This window comes from Hyposmocoma kahamanoa, unplaced genomic scaffold (assembly GCF_003589595.1).
Source record: "Hyposmocoma kahamanoa isolate Upper Pololo Valley unplaced genomic scaffold, ASM358959v1 215, whole genome shotgun sequence".
NCBI classification, from domain to species: domain Eukaryota; kingdom Metazoa; phylum Arthropoda; class Insecta; order Lepidoptera; family Cosmopterigidae; genus Hyposmocoma; species Hyposmocoma kahamanoa.
In genome coordinates this window covers 1,642,004-1,663,618 of record NW_020653736.1, presented here as the reverse complement: position 1 = coordinate 1,663,618, position 21,615 = coordinate 1,642,004, and the positions used below count along the sequence as shown (strand labels likewise).

The 21,615-nt window shown below is 36.6% G+C and overlaps 1 protein-coding gene across 6 annotated transcripts in view; it reads right to left on the bottom strand.

Moving 5' to 3' along the window:
- LOC113227746 (rhophilin-2-B) overlaps positions 1-21,615 on the bottom strand; it is a 146,754-nt gene that overhangs the window by 105,242 nt on the left and 19,897 nt on the right. The window contains exons 1-2 of one of the 6 annotated variants that reach the window (XM_026460730.1): positions 10,307-10,425; positions 9,030-9,199 (exon numbers count right to left, since the gene is read on the bottom strand). The exons of 1 other annotated variant lie outside the window; for it this stretch is intronic. In XM_026460730.1, coding sequence (XP_026316515.1) covers positions 9,030-9,056 — 27 coding nt within the window. In that variant the 5' untranslated portion in view covers positions 9,057-9,199; positions 10,307-10,425. Of the gene's footprint in view, positions 1-9,029; positions 9,248-10,306; positions 10,426-21,615 lie in introns of those variants that run through there. 4 more of the 6 variants (XM_026460733.1, XM_026460732.1, XM_026460734.1 and 1 more) reach the window with 4 other exon arrangements.

Here is a 21,615-nt window from a genome sequence, read left to right as displayed (position 1 = left end):
TGGAGTATAACCGCTTACAGCATAACAATTTATTTCAAAAAACACTTACTTATAATTTTTCGCGAAAAGGCAATCAAAATAGGTTATAAACTTAAGCTTTCTATCCACGTTTAATGGTTTCCAGTGACCGGTCAACGTTCACTAGCCTGTCGATACCATACGTATGGCTTTTATGACAATGTTTATTGCCTTACACGTGGGTGGAATTCGTTATTGGCTTATTTTTCATGTGTCAGGTATAAACTATCTTCGTCATCAATCCATTTATACGTCCCACTGCGCAACACGGGTTTCTTCTCAGGTGAGCCACAGTCCGTTACGCTGGCCTAATACGGCTTGGGGATTTCACACGTTTTCTAAGGGTTGTACACGTCACCGAAAAGCTCACGGTAAATTTCAAATTAAATTCCGAGAAACTCAGAACGCCAGCGCGGATTCTAACTTACGGCTTCTGCTTGAGAGGCGGTAGGTCAAACTACTTAGCTAACACGGCATTAAAACTATCTATTCATTGGATTTTATCCGTATTCCTTACAAATAATAAAATTATCATGATAACAAAATTATCATGATAATAAAATTATCATGATAATCATGATAATAAAATTATCAATGAAAATAAATATCTTGATACTTGAATCCAGTTTATAACACCCCGCTTGTGCATCCATAGCTAAAAATAAAGAAACCTCAAGTGAATATATCATGCAAACATGAGCAATAGATAAAAGAGCAAGTGCAGTAGTTTCTAATAAAGCGGTTATTAAATTGAAAACTGGTCTAAGTACGTCCGCGGAACGGGAGTCGACGTGTTATGCAACTAGAGTGCGATGATCTCGAAGGGAACAAGGGATGGTGTAGAGACGATCGAGTTATATAGGTTTATTTGTAACATATTAACAACCTCACAGGACTATGTTACTAACATCATAAACACCAACTTTTGTTCCATTATTGTATTAATTATTACATTAATAATTCATCATTTTTACTTTCGTATAAAAATCTTCTTCTAGGGATACCATCTTCTACCAGAGGTCGGCTATCTATATATATATTACAAATATTATGGACAAATTAGTTTGAGAATAAATTAATTTGAATTTGAATTAAATGAATTTGGGTAGGTACTTATGTTGAACCACTCTGCAAGATTTTTAAGCCATGTGGTTTTTCTACGACCACGTCTTCTGCGAATCCAAGATGAAATATGGCGTTCAAACCTGTCCTAATATGTACGGCAATTAATTCAACCAGGTCTTTAATAATCTTCTGCGTGTAATGTCTAGGGTTAGTAACAGGAATAGCCGAGGAATTCTAGAAATAATCTACACCTGTCAAATCTCTGTGTTGTCGTTACAAGTCAATCTGTATTTTTTTTATGGCTGAGTCTAGAGTTTATATTAGCGATAGTTTATGTCGACACCAGCATTTTAGATAGATAGAAAATTCTTTATTGTCAGCACCACATGCATAGAGAGATTACAGGACAGAAATTAAACACATTAGCAGGGTAACAATTGGCGGCCTTATCGCTTACAGCAATTTCTTTCAGACAACCTTAGGGTGGAGAGAGACTACACATGAATAAAAGCGGGGGTGCTAGATTTAAACATTTACACATACATATAGAAATTATTAAACAACACATTATAAGCCATGTGGTTTTTCTACGACCACGTCTTCTGCGGCCCTGGATGAGTTGCAGTAGAAAGTATTTATCACTCAGCATGATGTATAAAAATAAAAATATTTCAATTGATCGCTCTAAACCATAGTTTCCCAAAGCGTCTCTAACGTCCAGTGGGCGCTGAAGTCCTTGGGGGGCAGGGGCCTCGGAAGCAATTGGGAAGCGTTGATGCTGTCAAGGGGGTGCTACCGCATTTGAAAAAAGAACCTAAATTATTTATATAAACTACACTACATAAATCTTTACATGTATTTTTTTTCCTTACGATTTATTGTGTTAAGTTAATATAAAAATACATGTTTTAAATTTGTTTCATCTTGTCTAAGTGGACGGTAAGCCAAAAAATTTGGGAACCTATACTCTAAACCCTTAGTTTCCAAAGTGGTCCAGGTGGTCCCCCAGGGATCCACCGGAGACTCGACGGGGGTCTACGTTGGCGTGACAAAAAAATGGGGGTTCACAATTCGTAAGCGGGGGTCCAAGAAAATTTATCTGCTTTCGATAGTGAAGAACTAAAGTGTTGGCTTGACTTCACCTATCAATGCAGGCAGGTAATATTTTAAGAAGCTCAGCGTTTTTTACTTGTAAAAACTTGCATATTCCATATTCAGTACAACGTGTCTTTACTTTTTTGACATCCACTCACAGCACAATCAATTAAATTGTCACTTTTTTTTCGAAAACTATTAATTTGTGGATGGAACTCAGCAATTTGCGTTGCAAACTTCCATAGTTAGATCTAATTGTTCACATTTTTTGTCGAGTTTTGGGAATATGGTAGAAATGTAGCTGCAGGGGATCCACCGGCACCATTTAAATTTTGAAAGTGGTCTATGAGAAAAAAGTCTGGGAACCTCTGCTCTAAGCGGTGGTAACTCTGTGCGAACAAAAGAAATCTCTAGCGTAAATAGTGGGCCTCCGTGGTCGAGCGGCTTGCACACCGATTTTCATGGTGTCGCTATCACTGAGGTCCCGGGTTCGATCCCCGGCCGGGTCAGTGCAGAAAGTAATTTTTCTATATTGTCTCGGGTCTGGGCGTTTGTGGTACCGTCATCGTTTCCGATTTCTATAACACAAGTGCTTTAGCTACTTACTTTGGAATCAGAGCAACGTACATATATGATGTTGTCTAATATTGCAGTTTGCTTTGAATTCAGTGTACGAAAATGCAGAAAGCAGCATCACACCAAGCAGTAATGTGAGTATTACGACGTTTCGGATTCGAAGGGTAAGTGTGCTAGTAAAATTATAGGCACATGGGACTTGTCAACTTGGCCTAATCCACTAGTCCCTACCAGATGTCCTGGTGGGGACAAGTGGATTTTTATGTCTCAGGGCGACAGGCGCAGTGCTCCTCGGATCTTTGCGGTTGAAAGATCTCGGTTTTACAGTTATGAGTAGTCTTGTCGCTTACCACCAGGCGCACGACTTGTTCGTCCCGTCACTTGATAACATAAAAAGAGATGTTTCAAGTTTAGTATAACGTATAATTATTAAACTATCTCCACAGTTTTCCCTGTTAAGATCCAGTATTTATGCGACAGGAAATGCAATGTTCCATGGACACGCGACTGTCCCTTAACAACAGCTCTGCAGGACACTAAATTATTACTATAATAGCTTATAAAACATTAATAAATGTCCTACTGCTGGGTACAGGGTCAATATTTAAAACAGAAAATACTTTAAAAAAGCAATATTTTTTTGATGGTTTTTAACGTCGTCTTTAATCATTATCAATATAACGGTTTATAGTTTACTTACTATAAATTATTTAGTAGCAGTAGAGCTTCTTGTGAAAGAGTGGGTCCAGGGTAGTACTGCTACCTTATCTATTTCCGCCGCCAAGCAGTAATGTCAGCATTACTGTGTTCCGGTTTTGAAGGGTAAGGGTGCTGGTGAAATTACAGGCACATGGGACTTGTCAACTTATGTCTCAGGATAAGGGCGCAGTGGCAGTGCCCGTCAGATATTTGCGATTTAAAGCTCTGAGTCGTACTGAGTACGTCCCGTCACTTGATGTTATAAAAAAAAAACTCCCACGTAAGTTGTTGTAAGTTAAAATACCATTTTTCGCTTTTTAACTTAATAGTTGATACTACCTTAATTCAAATTCTTTTTTCTTGTACTAATAAGATTTATTTAGCGTGGATCGAGAGACAAGGACATTGGGTTTATATGTGCATGTTGCTTGTTGTTTGTTTTTAAAGACGTTTTTTTGCCATCTTTCATCTTCGTTTAGTGGCACCTGAGATAAATCTATATCTTCACACTTGAGTGTTTGCTACATATGACCATTTTTGTCAGTATATTCTTTTTAATTTTTAACCGACTTCAAAAGGTTGAAATGACTTTTCGTCTCTATTTCTGGTTATATACTCGATGCACACAGTTTATAACAGCGAAGCTTTTTTTGGGTTATATAGTTCTCTGTGTTTTACTGAATGCAATGTAAATATAATAATGTCGAATCTAATTAATCATTATACCTAGATGAGATATAATAAATCATTCACATAACTGTACTGTTTTACATAATGCTATTTTTTATGTTAAATATGTAAAATTGACCTCGTTGTTTGGAATTTATTATTTGTACTATATTATGCTATACGAAAGGGATCTATTTAACACGTGACTCAAAAAGAGGCGACAGTCCTATATCTTTCTACATAAGTTTTGTTTCTAATGACCCTCCCTATTAAACTCTTGGTTATACGGAACGTTGAGGATGCGACGAAAGATAAACGTCAGTCTTCAGACTGGCATTATGCCGAGTCGCAGCCTTTTCATGACAACACATTGTTTTTTGTACTAATTTACTTTATTAATTTACTGTTTATATTTCGTTTTAATGTTATTTCAAATTTAATTTAAAAATTTTAATTTTAAGTTTAATTTTATTATTATTTCTTTATTACCTTTTTCTATTTCTAAATTTACACGTATTTATTGATGTGCTGTAAGCCGTGAATAAATCTTTTTCTATTCTATTCTATTCTACGGCACTATAACCTGTGCAACCAAGCCTGTACAGGGACCGTGTCAGTCAGGTCCTGACCCTAGATCAGCCCGTTTGCACGAACTCCATCCGGTTCTCAAAGGGCTTAGTGCCTTGGGTGCGCTGCCCCTGGTGCACGTACAGCGCCTTCCTTAATAATCTTTTTATAATAAGTGACGGGACGAACAAGTCGTGCGCCTGATGGTAAGCGACACGCCTGTCCATAACAGTAGCAGTGCCACTCAGAGCTTTAAATCACAAAGATCTGAGGCGCACTGCCACTGCGCCCGGTAGGTACCCTGAGACGTAAGTTGACAAGTCCCATGTGCCTGTAATTTCACCAACAGACTTACCCTTCAAAGCTGGAACACAGAAATGCTCACATTCCTGCTTGGCGGCAGAGCTCCCCTGGACGAACTCTTTTACAAGGAGCTACTGCTACTAAATTACAAATTTAATACATATCTATCACTGAAATAAATTATTATTAAATAAATTTAATCTGACTTAACCCAAGATGAAATATGGCGTTCAAACCTGTCCTAATATGTACGTGTAATTAATTCAACTACGTCTCTGATAATCCTACTAACAGGAATAGCCTAGGAATCCTAGAAATAATCTACACCTGTCAGATGTCTGCGTTGTGGTTACAAGTCAATCTGTATTTTTTTATGACTGAGTCTAGAGTTTATATTAGCGATGGTTTACATCGACACCAGCATATTAGATACAAAAATAGATAGATGGAAAATTCTTTATTGTTAGCATCACATACATAGAGGGATTACAGGACAACAATTAAACACATTAGCAGGGTAACAATTGGCGGTCTTATCGCTTACAGCAATATCTTTCAGACAACCTTAGGATAGAGAGAGACTAAACATGAATGCAAACGGGGTGCTAGATATAAACATTTACACATACATACAGAAATTATTAAAGAATTTGTACTTACTAACACATTATACTTATAAATATACATACATATATACAATATACACGATGTAATATAATAACATACAACTACATAATATATCCCTACATACACAATACATGTTTTAAAACCAGGAGAAGCAGCCTCGCAACAATATATTGTTTTTTTTTTATTTTTTTATTTTTTTTTTTATTGTGACTCGGCAAAATGACTGCACCGCGCCTGATGGAAAGTGCGAATACAGTCCAGAGATGAGAGTAACGGATGGAAAACACAAATATCTTCACTCCGTCACTATCATTTTGCCGGTCTGGCCAAATGCTTCTTCACACTACGTTTGAAGGACCCGATGTTATAGAGGGGAGGGAATACATGCGCCGGGAGTTGGTTCCACAATTTGATGGTTCGGCATAAGAACGAATGTTATTATGAAAGGTAGAATTTCTTTACTTGGTTTTTAAATATGTCGTAACAGGGAGAGAGTTCCAGAAACGAACAGCGTGCACAGAGAAAGAAGAATCGTAAAACGAAGTAGAGTGCGATGGCATCTCCAGACTAAATTTTCTGAAGACCGTAATGAGTGAGTGAGTGAACTAAATCTATCCTTAAGGTTGTGTGGGAAAGAGGGGTTGAACATTATGTTGTATAGAAGGGATAGTATATGAGTATTCCAGCGAAGGCGAATAGGAAGCCACTTGAGCTCAGAACGATAGTGAGAAACATGATCATGTTTACGCAAATTTTGAAGACGCTTAAGTTTATTTAGCTAGTCCTCCGAGGGATCAAGGTAGCTGGCGTGGACATAGTCGAGGACTGGAAGCAACAAAGATTGTGCTAGCGCAATTCTAGTAGTAGTAGATAAGAAGTTACGTAGCCATATTGCGATGCCAAATTATGTCAAGATGCCAAATTATTCAGCTGTCATTGTGAACCCATTTAACGCCATCCGTCCGAAACAATTACAGTGTACGTATTGTACGATTCCACATCCGTCCGCAACGATTACTGTCAAATAAGTAATATTTGACAAAATTAAAAGACAAGTATCCAATATGAAGCTTCATTCGCATCACGCGTCTTTTCATTTGGTCAAGTATTGCTTATTTGGCAGTAATTGTTTCGGACGGATGTCGGACAGAGTTCGAGAGTAGACCCCCAGTTCCGAATCCGAGACATGACGGTCCGAAATGTCACTGGGATTATTTTATCTCTAGGTGTACAAGCGATATTCGTATTTTTTCGGATTGGAATCGGACTTAGTGCATAAGCGACATCCAAAGTGGGTCCGAGTTTTCTAGATTTGTGTAGTCTTGGATTCGGACCGAATTCGAATGGGATGCAGTGCACAAACGCGCTTACTGTCAAATAGATAATATTCGTAATTAAGTGTTTTATTGAATTTCAAAATGATTCATCACCACGATATTAAATTATTTTTTTCGTGAAATTACTCCACTACTTTGCTGTTAAAAACCAGATACAAAGATTCGACAACAAGCATAGAAGAATCCGCGAGGTCCGCTGGTTCGTTCCGTGGCTTAGTTGGCAAATGTTCGTATTGATAAACCCTATTTAATAAATAATTCCAAAACATTCTAAACCAACACATAAGGCATGTGTTTGGTTGATTGTCAAACAGCCAGTGTCAAATAAACATGTTTGTTTGTATGCGTAATGCTTGGCCGGACATAGTGAAACTATGTTTATTTTGTTAAGCGAGTTAAAAAGGAGGAGGTACTCAATTGGACTGTATTTTGTTTGTGTGCTTGTTACACGAATACTCACGCTTTGTGAACCGATTTTGATGATTCGTTTTCGTTGAAAAGAGGGTAGCTCAGTATTGGTCACATTTAAATATATCCACCTCTAAGGGTGGCAATCTATAATAATAATAATAATAATAATGTTTATTTCACAAAATAGATTACAATATGATAATGAAGTCCCTGACTCCTGAGCTAGTTATAACCTGGAGCCAGTGTCTTCTCCCAAATTTTGACAAGGCTTAGTCTATTTCATGAGAAAATAGAAAGTAATAGGCCGTTATCTACCCAGGATGCTGCGAGAAGTCATTGAAATTAAAAAACATCCTAATTTCAACAGGGAAGATGGTTTCTTCGTACCACCAGTTTGGGATCCAGTATTTCCTCTAATGAAAAATCCCAACCAGGCATAAGATTTCAGTACTAATTAATATAATAAATTGAACTTAATAAAAATTCATTCAATAAAATAAATTCTAAAACTTACTGTAGCGTAAATTGGAATGTTTCTTTGTAAAATTAAAAATAAGGTATTTAATTAATAACTATTGTAACTATAGTGCAAAAATAGGGTGGTTTGCATCAATATTAGACATAACTGGTTGAAGACTGTACCACCTCAGTCAACGTGACCATGGGACCCTGTAAAGGGCCCGAAACGTCGGTTTGTTTGAAAAAACAAATATACGCGATTTAAATCCGGAAAAATAGTTTCATTTCCTATGTGTAACAATCGCGAAAACCTAAGAACTCGATAGAAAGTAATAGAATTTATTATAATTATAGTACAGTTTCTAATAATTATTATAAATTGGATACATTTTAATATGCAAATTGTGACAAATATGTCTGTATGAGTGTGTGTGTGTGTGTGTGTAGGTTTATATACAGTTTATGTAAGTACTAAGGTATTGTACGAAATTTTCGTGATGGTAAAATTGTCGCCACAAAAACATTTCAAATCTAGGAGTACAATATGTTTTCGCGCACTTTGCGGTAACCGATTACAATAAAACTTGGCAAATTTATGTTATTAGAATGTACCTTACCTATTTCTACCGCCAAGCAGTAATGTCAGCATTACTGTGTTCCGGTTTTGAAGGGCTAAGGATGGTTTAGCAGAATACCTAACAAAATATCACAAAAAAAGTGGCAAACAAAACGTCACAATTTGAGACCCATCAATGAATCCGCTACATTTACGGTGTGGTCACGTGCTCCCTGTGCGCACAGATCTTTACTAATAAGATTGGGTACGTGAGCCACGTGAGAGCGCACGAGTGCCACCAACAACGCAGTTGAAGCAGTTGCCGTGGCCGAAAACCACGGAAGAAAAAAAAAACAGTGGAAGTGCCTAAGCCTCGATTACTATGAGAACCGATGTCACCAAAACTCACGCATACTTAATTTGAAACACTACAAAATCTTGATATTGATTGGTCGCAGTTTGAAATTTAAAAAGAAATAACAAATTCTGGATTGTTAATATCATTTAAACTTTACCCTGTTTTAGGAGTATAAGCTTCTTCGTTTCTCGTCAGGACGGTCAGGAAAATTCATGTATCAAGTAGAAATCCTTGATCTCTGCGTACCCCAGCGGGAGACAAGTGTAAACGTGTAATATTTTAAACTTACCATCAAAACAGAAGCCATTTTCATCATTTTTCCTTGGCCCTAAGGCCTGTATCACATCACAATCGGTTCAGATGTCCACAGGTGTTCACTGTACCACAATACAGTCACTTAATCACATTCCTCTCTTATTCGATGTAATCGAATAACATAATGCGTTTTGTTAATAACTTCTAAGAATAATGTAAAAATATTTAAGTAAATAAATCTCTCTTTATTGCCTTCAATATAAACAAAACAATAACTATAAAAACTTTTAACACAACTACACTCATGATATTAACTAAACATTAAACTGCCCCTGTGGCCGAACGGTTACCATACTGCCTACATTTATTTCTCTCGCGAGTCTATGCGTGTGCCTATAGCACAGGGTTTTCCTAGTGTGGGGCTATAAAGAAAAATGATCCGGAATTCTATACAATTCAATTGAGTGAAGCTGCTGAGCACGAGTCTTCTAAACACTCAGAGGCGCAGGATTTGTTCGTCCCTTTACTAGTATTAAAAACAATCTAGGTCAAGACCCGTGTACAGCTGTGAGACGTCCACGAACCAAGATCTTATTAAATATAGATCAAATTTATTCCATTCCTTAATCTCGACACTTTGCCGTGCAACTTTGTTCGTCCAGTCACTTGATAAAAAAAACACTTGACAAATGGAAAAACAAGGAACTTTTTTATCAATTAAGTACAATAAGAAAGACCTATTTTCAGTAGTCAGTGAGATAGACCGATATCGTTATTTACGACGGCCCGCACATCAAGTACCCTCTTGGAAAGTTCGTACACTTGAAGGCAATAAAAAAAAAACAAGTTGGAAAAGAAAGTGCCCGCAAGTGTAATCTTTTTATTATTTTCATTTGTGGCTAACTGCATTTGCACGATTATTACCAATGAGGTAAAAAATCTGTTTTTTTTTTAAAGAAAGAATATGAAAAATATTGCATTATCTAATTTCATAGACAAACCTCATTCACATACAAACAACAAATAACTGCTATTTTGAAATATATAAAAAAAATAATGACAAAAATCTACTTTTAACGTTGGACAATTAGCTATGAAAAGAAAACTATTTCTACAAAATTATTTCAAAACCTAATAAAGCTTGCAAACTGAAAAGTTTTGCAACAAGTTATAGAGCCCGGCTCAGCAGCTAATCACCTACTTTTACGATAGTATTGACCAATGTCTGCTAAACAATGGCGTTAAAGAAAATTCCTAAAAAAAAATATTCTATACAACACACTTTTAAATTTTTTCACATGTAACACTCACACAAAAAACAAACTCACGATTCGAACTACAAAAGGATTCCAAAAATTCAAATGTTTGGATTAAGAAACTCGTGTTCGAAATTTGAGTGGCGGTGCGCGTGCGCTGGCTGCCGCGGTCGCGAGAGAATGCGCGCCACTTCACTGCGCACCTACCAAGAACTTAGTACTGTTGCACTGTTAAGGCGAAGCCTAGTTTTCAAACTTTTAAAGCATGGATTGAAAAATTCACAATAATCATAATTTTATATAATACTAAAAATAGATACATAAATACATGAACAAATAATTTTAACAGAGATAAATTTAGAAAAACAGTCTGGCCAAGTCATTCACAACAAGTGACATAATCAGCTAAACAAAAGAATTCCGACCCGCCACCGGTCAGGTCTGCCTAAATAGCAAAGCACGTCACAACAGTTTGTTTTTAAAGATTATTTTTAAAAAAAGCAGAACACTAGCATTTTTTTGTGATAAAAGTGACCGGGTGGTAAACGATATGCCTGTCCAAAGCAGTTGCAGTGCCACTCTGAGCTTTAAATTGCAAGCATCTGAGGGCCACTGCCAACACGCCCATTACCTTAAGACCTAAATTGACAAGTTCCATGTGCCTCTGACTTACTGCTTGGCTACTAAAGAGTAGCACTAGATATAGAAAACAATTTGATTTTTGTCGACCCACTAAGGTAACTTAATTTTCATCAAATTTTAAAGAGTTTAAATATTATATATTATTTGAACGCCATAATGGACAATAACAAATTTCATTATGTCCCCAACACTTTATAATGAACATCTCTGAGAAGTAGAGTGAAAATCTCGTACATGTGTTTTTAAATTAGAGTTCTTTTCTGGGTCCCAAATGAACAGTCTTATTGTACTAGTCTTGGGACTACAGAGTTTCTTTTAGTTACTTGTAAACCGTTTGTTATAAAAATTCGATTGATGCTTGCCCGTCGTGGCGGCAACAGTACCATCTGCTGACAAAGGTTAAATCTTTTTTGTGGGGTTTGGATGTTGTCTGACTGGTCCGCAATTAAATAATAACTAATAATTACTGTATTATTTCTGTAGTATATGTAATGGCTTCCAATAAAGTTATTATTATTTAAAAAAAAGTTGGTTTTTGCTGCTTTTTGTTATGAATTTCTTGCAATAAGTAATACGGTGGCGCGAGTAATTGACAAGCACCACATCTTTTTTTTTATTTCTAATAAATTTAGTATAATATTTTCTATTATAGTAACACGTTTGTTATTGGTAAGTGTCAGTTACTGGGTGTTCGTTGCAAAGATCAGTTGACAAGTCTCGTGTGCCTGTAATGTCACCAGCACTCCTACCCATCAAAACCGGAACGCATTAATGCCCACATTACTGCTTGGCGGCAGAAATAGGAAAGGTGGCAGTACTTCCCTGTCTCATCTATCCCAAGGACTAGAGTTTAGGTCTCTCTAGTTTAGGTTTTTTATAGTAAGAATTATAATAGCTTTTTTATGACACATACTACAGTATAATCTTTCGTGAGGATTATATCTGTCAAGTAAACTAATCACTATCGATATATATTATGTTTAAAAACAAAAAAAAATTGAAATTAAAAACACACTTCTCTCTAAATGTCGTCCATTGATACCATCATCCTATATTATTAAACTAATAAATGAATGAAACACGATGAGCCCGCGCTCGGTGTGTTGTCGTCCATGTAAATTACACGGAATTATACCCACAGCAGTCCCGACCCGACCCGCGCCCGACTCGCACCCGCTCTCTGTGTGTTTCATGCTTTATTTTGTTTACTACGTTTTAAACTACATTTTTATCTTCACTCTGAAAAATTACATCTCAGAAATCTCCCATACGAGGTGTTCACTACAGAACGACGTTCTGGAACCGTTGATACATTTTTGAAATGTCTAGATATCTAAGTCATATCTCCTGTCGTAAATAACATTAGGCAAATTCTAAAAGTAAAGTATTTTCAATTGAATACCTTCTATCAATAATTCAAAAAAATATTCATATATAAAAGAAGTAAACACACGATTAATGGAGAATACTAGCTTTTGCAAGCTACGAGTAAGAGCGTTTGCGCATTTCGTCCGCAGTTCCGAATCCGAGAAATGGCGGTACGAAATGTCACAGAGACATTTTATCTGTAGTTGTACAAGCGATATTTGTATTTTCTCGGATTGGAATCGGACTTAGTGCACACGATTCGATGTGGGTCCGAGTTTTCTAGATTTGTATAATCTTGGATTGAGAACGAATGCGAATAGAAACGCGCTAAGAACATAGTTATAATAAAAGCAAGCAGGGCAACTCCCGCCTCTACCGTCTCAAACCAATACACTGTAATATCTAAATCAACATTTAGAGAAAAAGCTGCAGAAAGGACTTTACAGTTTTTTTTATAATTTTTGAGGTTATTAACATAAAACGATACATTTAATGTACTTTCTGCAATACATATTAAAGATTACTATTCAGTTATCTTTATATAGTTAGAAAAACTAATAAACTTATTTTCCCTTGATAAAAGCCGAAAGATTCTTGTAGTGAAATTACAAAACACTGTAATGTAACAAAAATAAAATACTGTATTGAAATTACCTTTGCTCAATGCAGTACTTAAGTTCTGTTATTTTGATACCTGCATCGCGGATTGGTATTTTGATTATGAAGAAATGAAATGCTGAACAATTCGAAATTTGGAAATGACCAAGTTATTTATTTAGGACAAGTTACACAAACAAAATGGTCAGAACAATAAATGTAATTATAGAGGCTCGAGTTACTGTGTTATTTCATTTACAAGTTGACACGGCATACGTTTATACATAGGAGTAACAGTAATTGACTACTTATAAATCAACTGTGGCTCGGAAACGCGCTCGTATTGCAAAAATATTGTCATGCTGCCAAGAGAATGTTCGTTATTATCAAAACAAATAACAAAGTTATTAAATTGACAAATGAACGGTAGAATACAATGGACACTTTAAGCTGGTCATCTACACTTATTTTTCTGAAAAACATTGGAAGAATATGACAATTTTACACGACTCATCAACAGTCACGGGATCAGTTTAGAAAATACTACCTGAAAGTTTGACTTTTATTTATTTATTTTGACTTGGCCTTAAGAGGATGCGTCCAAGGCGGAAGCAGGGAGCGGCGTGTGGCCGGTAACGGTCACAACACTAGGAAGCTTTACACAGATCAATTGTGACTTTACATTCTAATGCTTTACGATAGAGCACGTTTTTACTTTTACGTTTCAAGAAAACTGTTTCTGAAACAATTTGACATTTAGTTTCTAGTTATATTCTAGTGTAAATGTAATATAAATGTTAAAAGAAGTATTGTTTATATATTGGTATGTATATAACATTCTAGCCTTAAAAAAGTCTAAGAACTGGTCAATTTGATCGATATGAAAGTATAGTTATTGTACAGTATCAACCTAGATGTATAAGCAATACTTTTTTAAGTTATGTTTTTCGCGTTTAGTTTCACGCCTGTCAAAAAGATATGAGCAATTGCGTCTTCGCACAAAGTTGCTGTAATTACTGTTAGTTAACATTCAAACAGGATTGAGCTAGCGTCCAGCATTGTTTTTAAAACCCTGCCTTTATACCCGTGTCAAGTTGTCAACTGCCTCCGTGGCCGAACGGTTACCATGCCGGACTGCCACGCAGAGGTCCCAGGTTCGATTCCCGGGCTGGGAGAAATATTTGTATGGCCTACATTTATTTCTCTCGTGAGTTTGGGTGTAATTTGTGGTTGTCTATGTGTGTGTCCATGGCACCCGCGACACAGGGTTTCCCTAGTGCGGGGCTATGTTGAGTGTGAGCGTTATTATTATTATAAGTTGTGTACTTGGACGGCATTGAATGTACGACATACATAAATAGATAAATTGAATATTGCATCATGGTTAGAATGTTGTACGTAGCAAAGCTCCTTGTTTGTGCTGGGAAGTATGCTATGCCACGCAGTAATTTTCACATTTTTGAAGAGGCACATGGGCCTTGTCAATTTATGTTTGACAACAGGCACAGTGTCAGTACCCCTCAGATCTTTGCGATTTAAAGCTCTGAGTTACACTGCAACTGCTGTGGACAGGCGTATCGATCACCACCAGGAGCACGACTTGTTCGTCCCGTAACTTGGTAAATAAAAAAAACATATCCAAATTTTTGAAGCAGATAAATTTTTACGAAAAATTGCTATTATTATTTTAAAAGGCGTTTGAAAACGATTTGTGAGAAATACCGAGTATCCAATTCGGTTCCGAATAGAATTTGAAAACAATTTTTGATTTAGTAACTAAATACTTGATCAGTTACTTTTTAACATTGAAATTATTTTCGTGTAACTAAACTTTGTCGAACTAGATTTAAGTAGCTCTCACCTAATTGCAAAGGTCATTCAAGCCTGTACTAAACGCAGTTCCAATAGACTAGCTATTGATAACATAAAGGTTGAATGACCGGCCGCAAGCGCAAGTAACTTGAAGTCAGTCAAGGATCACCGCATACTTGCGTGCGCGCCGCTCGTGCTCTATGGTAGATAGATAGAAAATAATTCATCCGATATATATAATTGCAAATGTATGTTGTATTGTACATTATCTGCATAGATTTTATGACCGTATGCGAAGAAGCCATATTGTTTTCGGCTTTATTATTTATATTGACAATCAAATTGAAAGTGTTTTTTATTCTATATTGTAAATTGAATTATCGTTATTAAGAGTTGATACTACCTCAGCTCGCATTCCAATTTTTCCCCTATACTAATACGGTTCGGTACGATATTAAAGCGATTTGAAAAATGTGTATCGAATACTATACGTGTTCTATTCAGTTCTCAATTTAAAACAAAAATAACGCAGGCACTCAATATAGCCGCACCAGGGAAACCCTGTGTTATGTGCCATGGACACACACATAGACAACCACAAATTACATCCAAACTCACGAGAGAAATAAATGTAGGCCATACAAATATTTCTCCCGGCCCGAGAATCGAATCTACGTGGCATGTTAACCGTTCGGCCACAGAGAATCCAAGAAAATACGAAAGTTGCTTGATCTCCTAGAGATAAAAAGATCCCTGTGACATTTCGGACGGTCATTTCTCGGATTCGGTACGAACACGAACAGAGTTCCCTTCACAATGATTTCACCAGCACCCTTGCCCTTCGACGCCGGAACGCAGTAATGCTCACACTACTGCTTAGCAGCAGAAGTAGGCAAGGTGGCAGTACTTCCCTGGACGAACTCTTTAACAAGGAGCTCTACTGCTTCTAACTTGTTTAACCAAAAAAGTAATTCACGGTATGGTATAAAAATACGCTTTACCGTATCTATTCTAGTATATCTAGAATCTCAAGTAGGGTACATTAGTATAGCAGGGTAGGTAGCATGGTTAGCGGTACGTAACCTCTGTACGACCTCATGCGGCGATGGGAATCCAATGGCATTTGGGTCTTCAATCGGTTTAAGACCGGCTCACTCGACGACAGCCATTATTACATCACGATAGCGTTGGTTTAACCTTGAATTTTAAACTCTATATGTAAGTATGTAGAAGCTAAGTATTTACAAATATAGATAACGTCCGTTTCCTACGTCTAGCTGTAGAAAACGACTGAAAAGAATAGGTAGTAAGTTTTATTTTTACGCTTCCGAAATCTACAATAGTAAAGCTAAAGGCTCTTCTTTCCAAACCTTTCATAACTTCCTAAAAACTATCCTTTGTCAATGAACATTATAAAATTCTGAGCTCGCAGAGCCCCGTCATTTAAACGTGGGTGGCCCCCTTTGCATACAATACGCCATACTGTAATTGCTTGCCGTTATTGGCAAACCACACGTAAATAAGATTAGGCAAATTGAATTGTTAAGTGAGGTTAAAAAGAGTGGGAATTATTCTAATAGCCAAAACATGCTATGGTAAAATATCAGGAAGGGCAATGTGCTACAAAATTGACTCATCAAACGGTAGGCTTCAGAGGATGTTTCAAAAATAATCAACTGCACAATGATGACAAGCAATAACGTGTTAAACAACAAGATTATAGGTTTGCGAAGGTTTTTTAGTTTTTAAAAAACTTTTGTTGTTGTGCTTGTTGTTCGGGAATTACTTATGGTAATAATTCACAACAATTTATCATTTCTGATGAAAATTTTTAGAACAAAAACAACGAAACAATCTTTAGGTGCCCTTTTTACAAGACAATGATCATGTGGATTGCATCCAATGTGGAGCCATCCCCCGCTTCTTTTACGTCAAAGAATGTTACAATTCGACGCCTTGCTTTCTCAAATTTGTATCTTATAAAGCCGCACCGCAGCGCTGGTTGGACGACATCCGACGACATGAAGGTCGGGACTTGTCTTCGGGATTAGTCGAGCGCAAGATCGCCAAGAGTGGAAGAAGAGGGAGGAGGTTTACATCCAAGATTGGATAATAAAACGGCCGCCATGATGATGATGAATTTGATTCAGGAAATGGCAAAACTTTCATGATACATTACTTTAAGAATAAGTAAAAGCCAGTGTATGAATATGAAGGAGATGTGATGTGAAATTAGCCTGTAAAATTTGTATAACATAATCGATTTTTTGCACTTTAGTAACTTTGTACTTTAACCCCTTCATTGACAGTACTGACATAATACCGCACACCAAAAGTCTCTACTTTTCTTTATGCCGTAGTGATTGTATTGATTCAACATAATTATTACGCTTTGTCACTGACGGCTGATCCCGTCGCCATTCATAGCAACACTGCAAACTGTTCTTCCAAATGTTTCTTGTGCATAAGTAAGTACGGTGATTTTATTAAATTTATTTCAGCAGAAATAAAAAATCTATACATTGAAATAGCGTAACCTTTGCAATATAAGAAGACAAATAAAAGTTAAAAGTTATGTGTCCTAACAATTATAAAAGAAACAATTACTTATTAGACTATATTTAATAATAACAATAATTATAATTCTTTATTTCGGACCATTAAAAATATCCATAGTATGTTAGTACGAGAATTTAAAAACAAGGTTAGCATAATACAGTGCAGACTTGATTTATAACTACACTACAAATTGGGCTACGCCCTTAGTTTGTCTATACAGAATTTTACTATTGGACAGTCAAAACTTCCCGATATTGCACTTAGAATGCTGTTGGGACTTTGCTTCATGCGACTCAACAGCGAGACAATCTTTTTCCGCATTACGGCCTGGATGCTGTCCGTGTGAGCTTCCGCAAACATGGCACCATTTTGGCTATCCCTTAGTACTCTTAATGCGTTGTTATATTGAACGCGCAGGGCGCTATAGGCACGTTTCGTATACCTCACCCACAGGCTACTTGAGTAGAAATTTAAGCGCTGATGAAGGTTATTTATTTACCATTTGAATAACTAAATCACAGTTTGGAGGGTAGTAAGAGAGGTGATTTTGATTACTAATAGTATACTGTATGTATCGTTGAGTTATTCATCAAATTTAAACGAAACTTAAGTAATTTATTTCAATTCAATTCAATTCAATTCAATTCAATTCAATTCATTTATTCATTCAGAAATCTCTTACGCATAATGACGCACTACTCACTCTACTTTACTTATACGAAATTATAATGTATGTTAGAAATAATTTGTCTTCATTTGGTACTGTGAATGTTTCTGGCATCCCACTTCGCCGTACCGGTCATTTGAGAACAGTCCCCCGACGCATGGCACTTGCAGAGAAAAACCCGCGTGTCATCGGACCTACTTACTATGAGCGTTTACCCGCTACTCTCAAACTTGAACCATCTGACGAAATATTTGGGCGCCGGCTGAAAGACCTTTTCTTGAAAAATCCTATATACTCCGTAAAAGAATTTATGGACTTTAAATTGTAACGAATTCAGTATTTTCTATTTTTATTGTAATTTTTACCGCATTAACATACTCTTGTATAATTGTTATCAACTTATGACGATCCTTGATGGAGAATGATATTTGATATATAATTTAATGACAACAATATTATGTAATGAATTGTTAATTTTCTAATTAATGTGTGCTTTTCTTATAATTTTCCTTTTTGTCTGACGATCTCAATATAATTTCTTATACTTTGACATGTAGTGCAATTTATACTGTAATGTTATATTTGAGAAATAAATGAATCTCAATCTGAATCTGAATCATTCGTTATTACAGGTACATGATATAGATGGTAATAATAATTTTATGGAATCTCTGCAATAAGCCAAAGTGGCATACGAACTCAATTGAATAAAAATGTAATGTCAAAATAAAAATAAAAGAAAAATGGATACAATGTCAAAAAACTAATAATAATTAAAAAGTCTAAAAATATTAATAAATAAATGGTACTCAACTGTCAGCATTTACCTATTCTAAGAAACTGTCATTAAAATATTCTTCTATGCTATAGTAACACTTGTCAATTAATAATTGTTTTAATACATGCTTGAATTGCATTCCACTAATATTTTTTATTGCGTCTGGAATTTGATGAAATATTTTGGGTGCCATGTCAACAACGCTATTTTTGTATAGGGCCGTTTTACATATATTTCTTCGGACCATATATTTCCTGGTACGAAATAAGTGCGCTTGTGAACTTACTTTTTCTGGAAATTCACGAGTTCGTCTTAACAAAAATAGATGCCTCAAAGATGTACAGACATGGGAAGGTTAATAATTTTAGGTCACGGAAAAATGATCGGCAACTGTCAGTATTTAACGTTGCATATAAATTCACCTAGATAGCAGAAAGTACGTACCAAACTAACCTGATTTTAAGTGTGAAAACACGTTTCATTATAATTTATTATAGAATAGGGTTTCAGCAGTACACATTATTGGTTTATTTAATTACTAAAAATCTATGCATTAAGAGAAAAAAATTCCTAGTTGTTTCTCTCTCATAAAGTTCCAGCGCGAAAACAGATATAAATAAAACCACAAAAGGCAGTCGCTGGCGACGCACTGACATGTACGGTCTTACATCACCTCATACAAACACGACGGCATTCACCGTACTGTCTTGGTGTGCACATATTAAACATGTGTGAGTAACGTCCACAAATGTATCTCAAATAAATCATTCAATTTTGTCAGTACATTGTTGACACTTCTCTATGGAGAAGCAGTAGGCGACAACTACAAAAAAAGCACTTGGAATACGCACGGTAAAGCCCGTACTGTCCATATTCGAATTTTGCTTTTACGGTAAACGCCGTTACTGTCCATGAAAGGGTTAAGATACGAGTTTTAGAAAGTAAGGCGACAAGTTGATAATATAATAAGTGCTGTATATGCTCATGTGCTCAAGACAGTGTGCGCTGAGCTTGCTCCCCATCATCGTCATCACCATCGATCCATTTGTACAGTAGAGCTCGTTGTGAAAGATTTCGTCCAGGGAAGTACTGCCACCTTACCTATTTCTACCGCCAAGCAGTAATAAATAAATATAAATAAATAAATATAAATAACGCACCACTCAACATAGCCCCGCACTAGGGAAACCCTGTGTCGCGGGTGCCATGGACACACACATAGACAACCACAAATTACACCCAAACTCACGAGAGAAATAAATGTAGGCCATACAAATATTTCTCCCGGCCCGGGAATCGAACCCGGGGACCTCTGCGTGGCAGTCCGGTATGGTAACCGTTCGGCCACGGAGGCAGTTAGTAATGTGAGCATTACCGCGTTCCGGTCTTGAAGGGTGAGGGTACTGGTGAAATTGTACATCGAACTTTTGAACTTATGTCTCAACGCGACGGGCGCAGTTGCAGTGCTCTTAAGATCTTTGCAATTTAAACTGCAACTGCTATTGACAGGCGTATAGCTTCACACACGGGTCACCTTTCAGGCGAGGGTTTAGTGAATTTCAAACTGTATTTAATTTAAACAACTTAGATAGACGGACCACCCGATCACAAAGTCACCAATGACAAAGTTCTCTAAATAGTTGGACAGAAGCGTAAACTTTTGCAGACTATCAAACAGCGAACAGTTGAATATCTGGGTTATGTACTTAGGCATGACAGATACGAGCTTCTGTAACTGATAATGACGGGAAAAGTCGCTGGTAAAAGGAAAGCTGGTCGCGGGGGAAAAAACTAACTGCTCAAAAGAAGGATGCTTAATCATCCCAGGGTCATCAAAATATGTTTTAAATTTTGGACGCGTATCAATTCCGAGAAACTCAAGATTGATTCGAACTCGGATTCGAACCCACGGTCTCTGCTTGAGGGGCGGTAGGTCAAACCATTAGGCCACCACGGCTCTCCGTCTATCTTCTCCTTAAGGTGCCTCTCCAAATAGTGAAGGTTGGCAGACAGCTCAGCATATTTATTTCTAGCGAGGCTGAACAGTTGGACAGCATTCGCTATCCCAGTCCACTCTCGTATGTTCCTCAGCCACAATTTTTTTCCAAATTCCACATTCCATTTATTTGCCACACACAAAAATAAAACTAAAAACACAAACTATATCTACGGTCACAGATGTGTGGCGAGGATTTTGAGCTCAATATATGCTGTGCAAACCAAGTTAGCACAGAACCTCCCTGACAGAAGCTAAGGTCTCACGTTTGTGTAACAGGTAATTTATGAACCAAAATTAGCACAGACCATCAATTAAGCTACTCGAGGAGCGCGAAAGTAGAAAAGAAAAGAAAATAACAATAATTTACACGATAGAAACCGATATCGATTGTCAATGTTAAAACAGAAGCTAAAATTTCCTTAAATGGTAAAAAAGAACGATAAATAATAAAATAAATATTTACAAAAAAACAAAACAAAAGCACAACAGTTATCTCAAACAGAAACTTACAAACTACATATACAATTTACAACATATTTTGATGACCCCGCCGTGATTCAGCATCCTTCTTTAGAGCAGTTAAAATTTTTTCCTAAGACCAGCTTTCCTTTTACCAGCGACTTTTTCCTTCATTATCAGTTGCAGAAGCTCGTATCTGTCATGCTTAAATACATGACCGAGATATGCAACTTTTCGCTCTGCAAAAGTTTACGCTTCTGTCCAACTAGTCGCAGAACTTCGTCATTGGTGACTTTGTGATCAGGTGGTCCGTCTATCTAAGTTGTTTAAATTAAATATTGCAATGATAAATGTATTCAAATGTATATATTTACAAAGAGCAACCTCTAGAGTTTCTTGCTCATTCTTGTCGGGGGAATCTGCCTTATGAATGAGCAGTAGAGTTTTATCGATATGACGATTTCAATATGAATTAAAGATTTT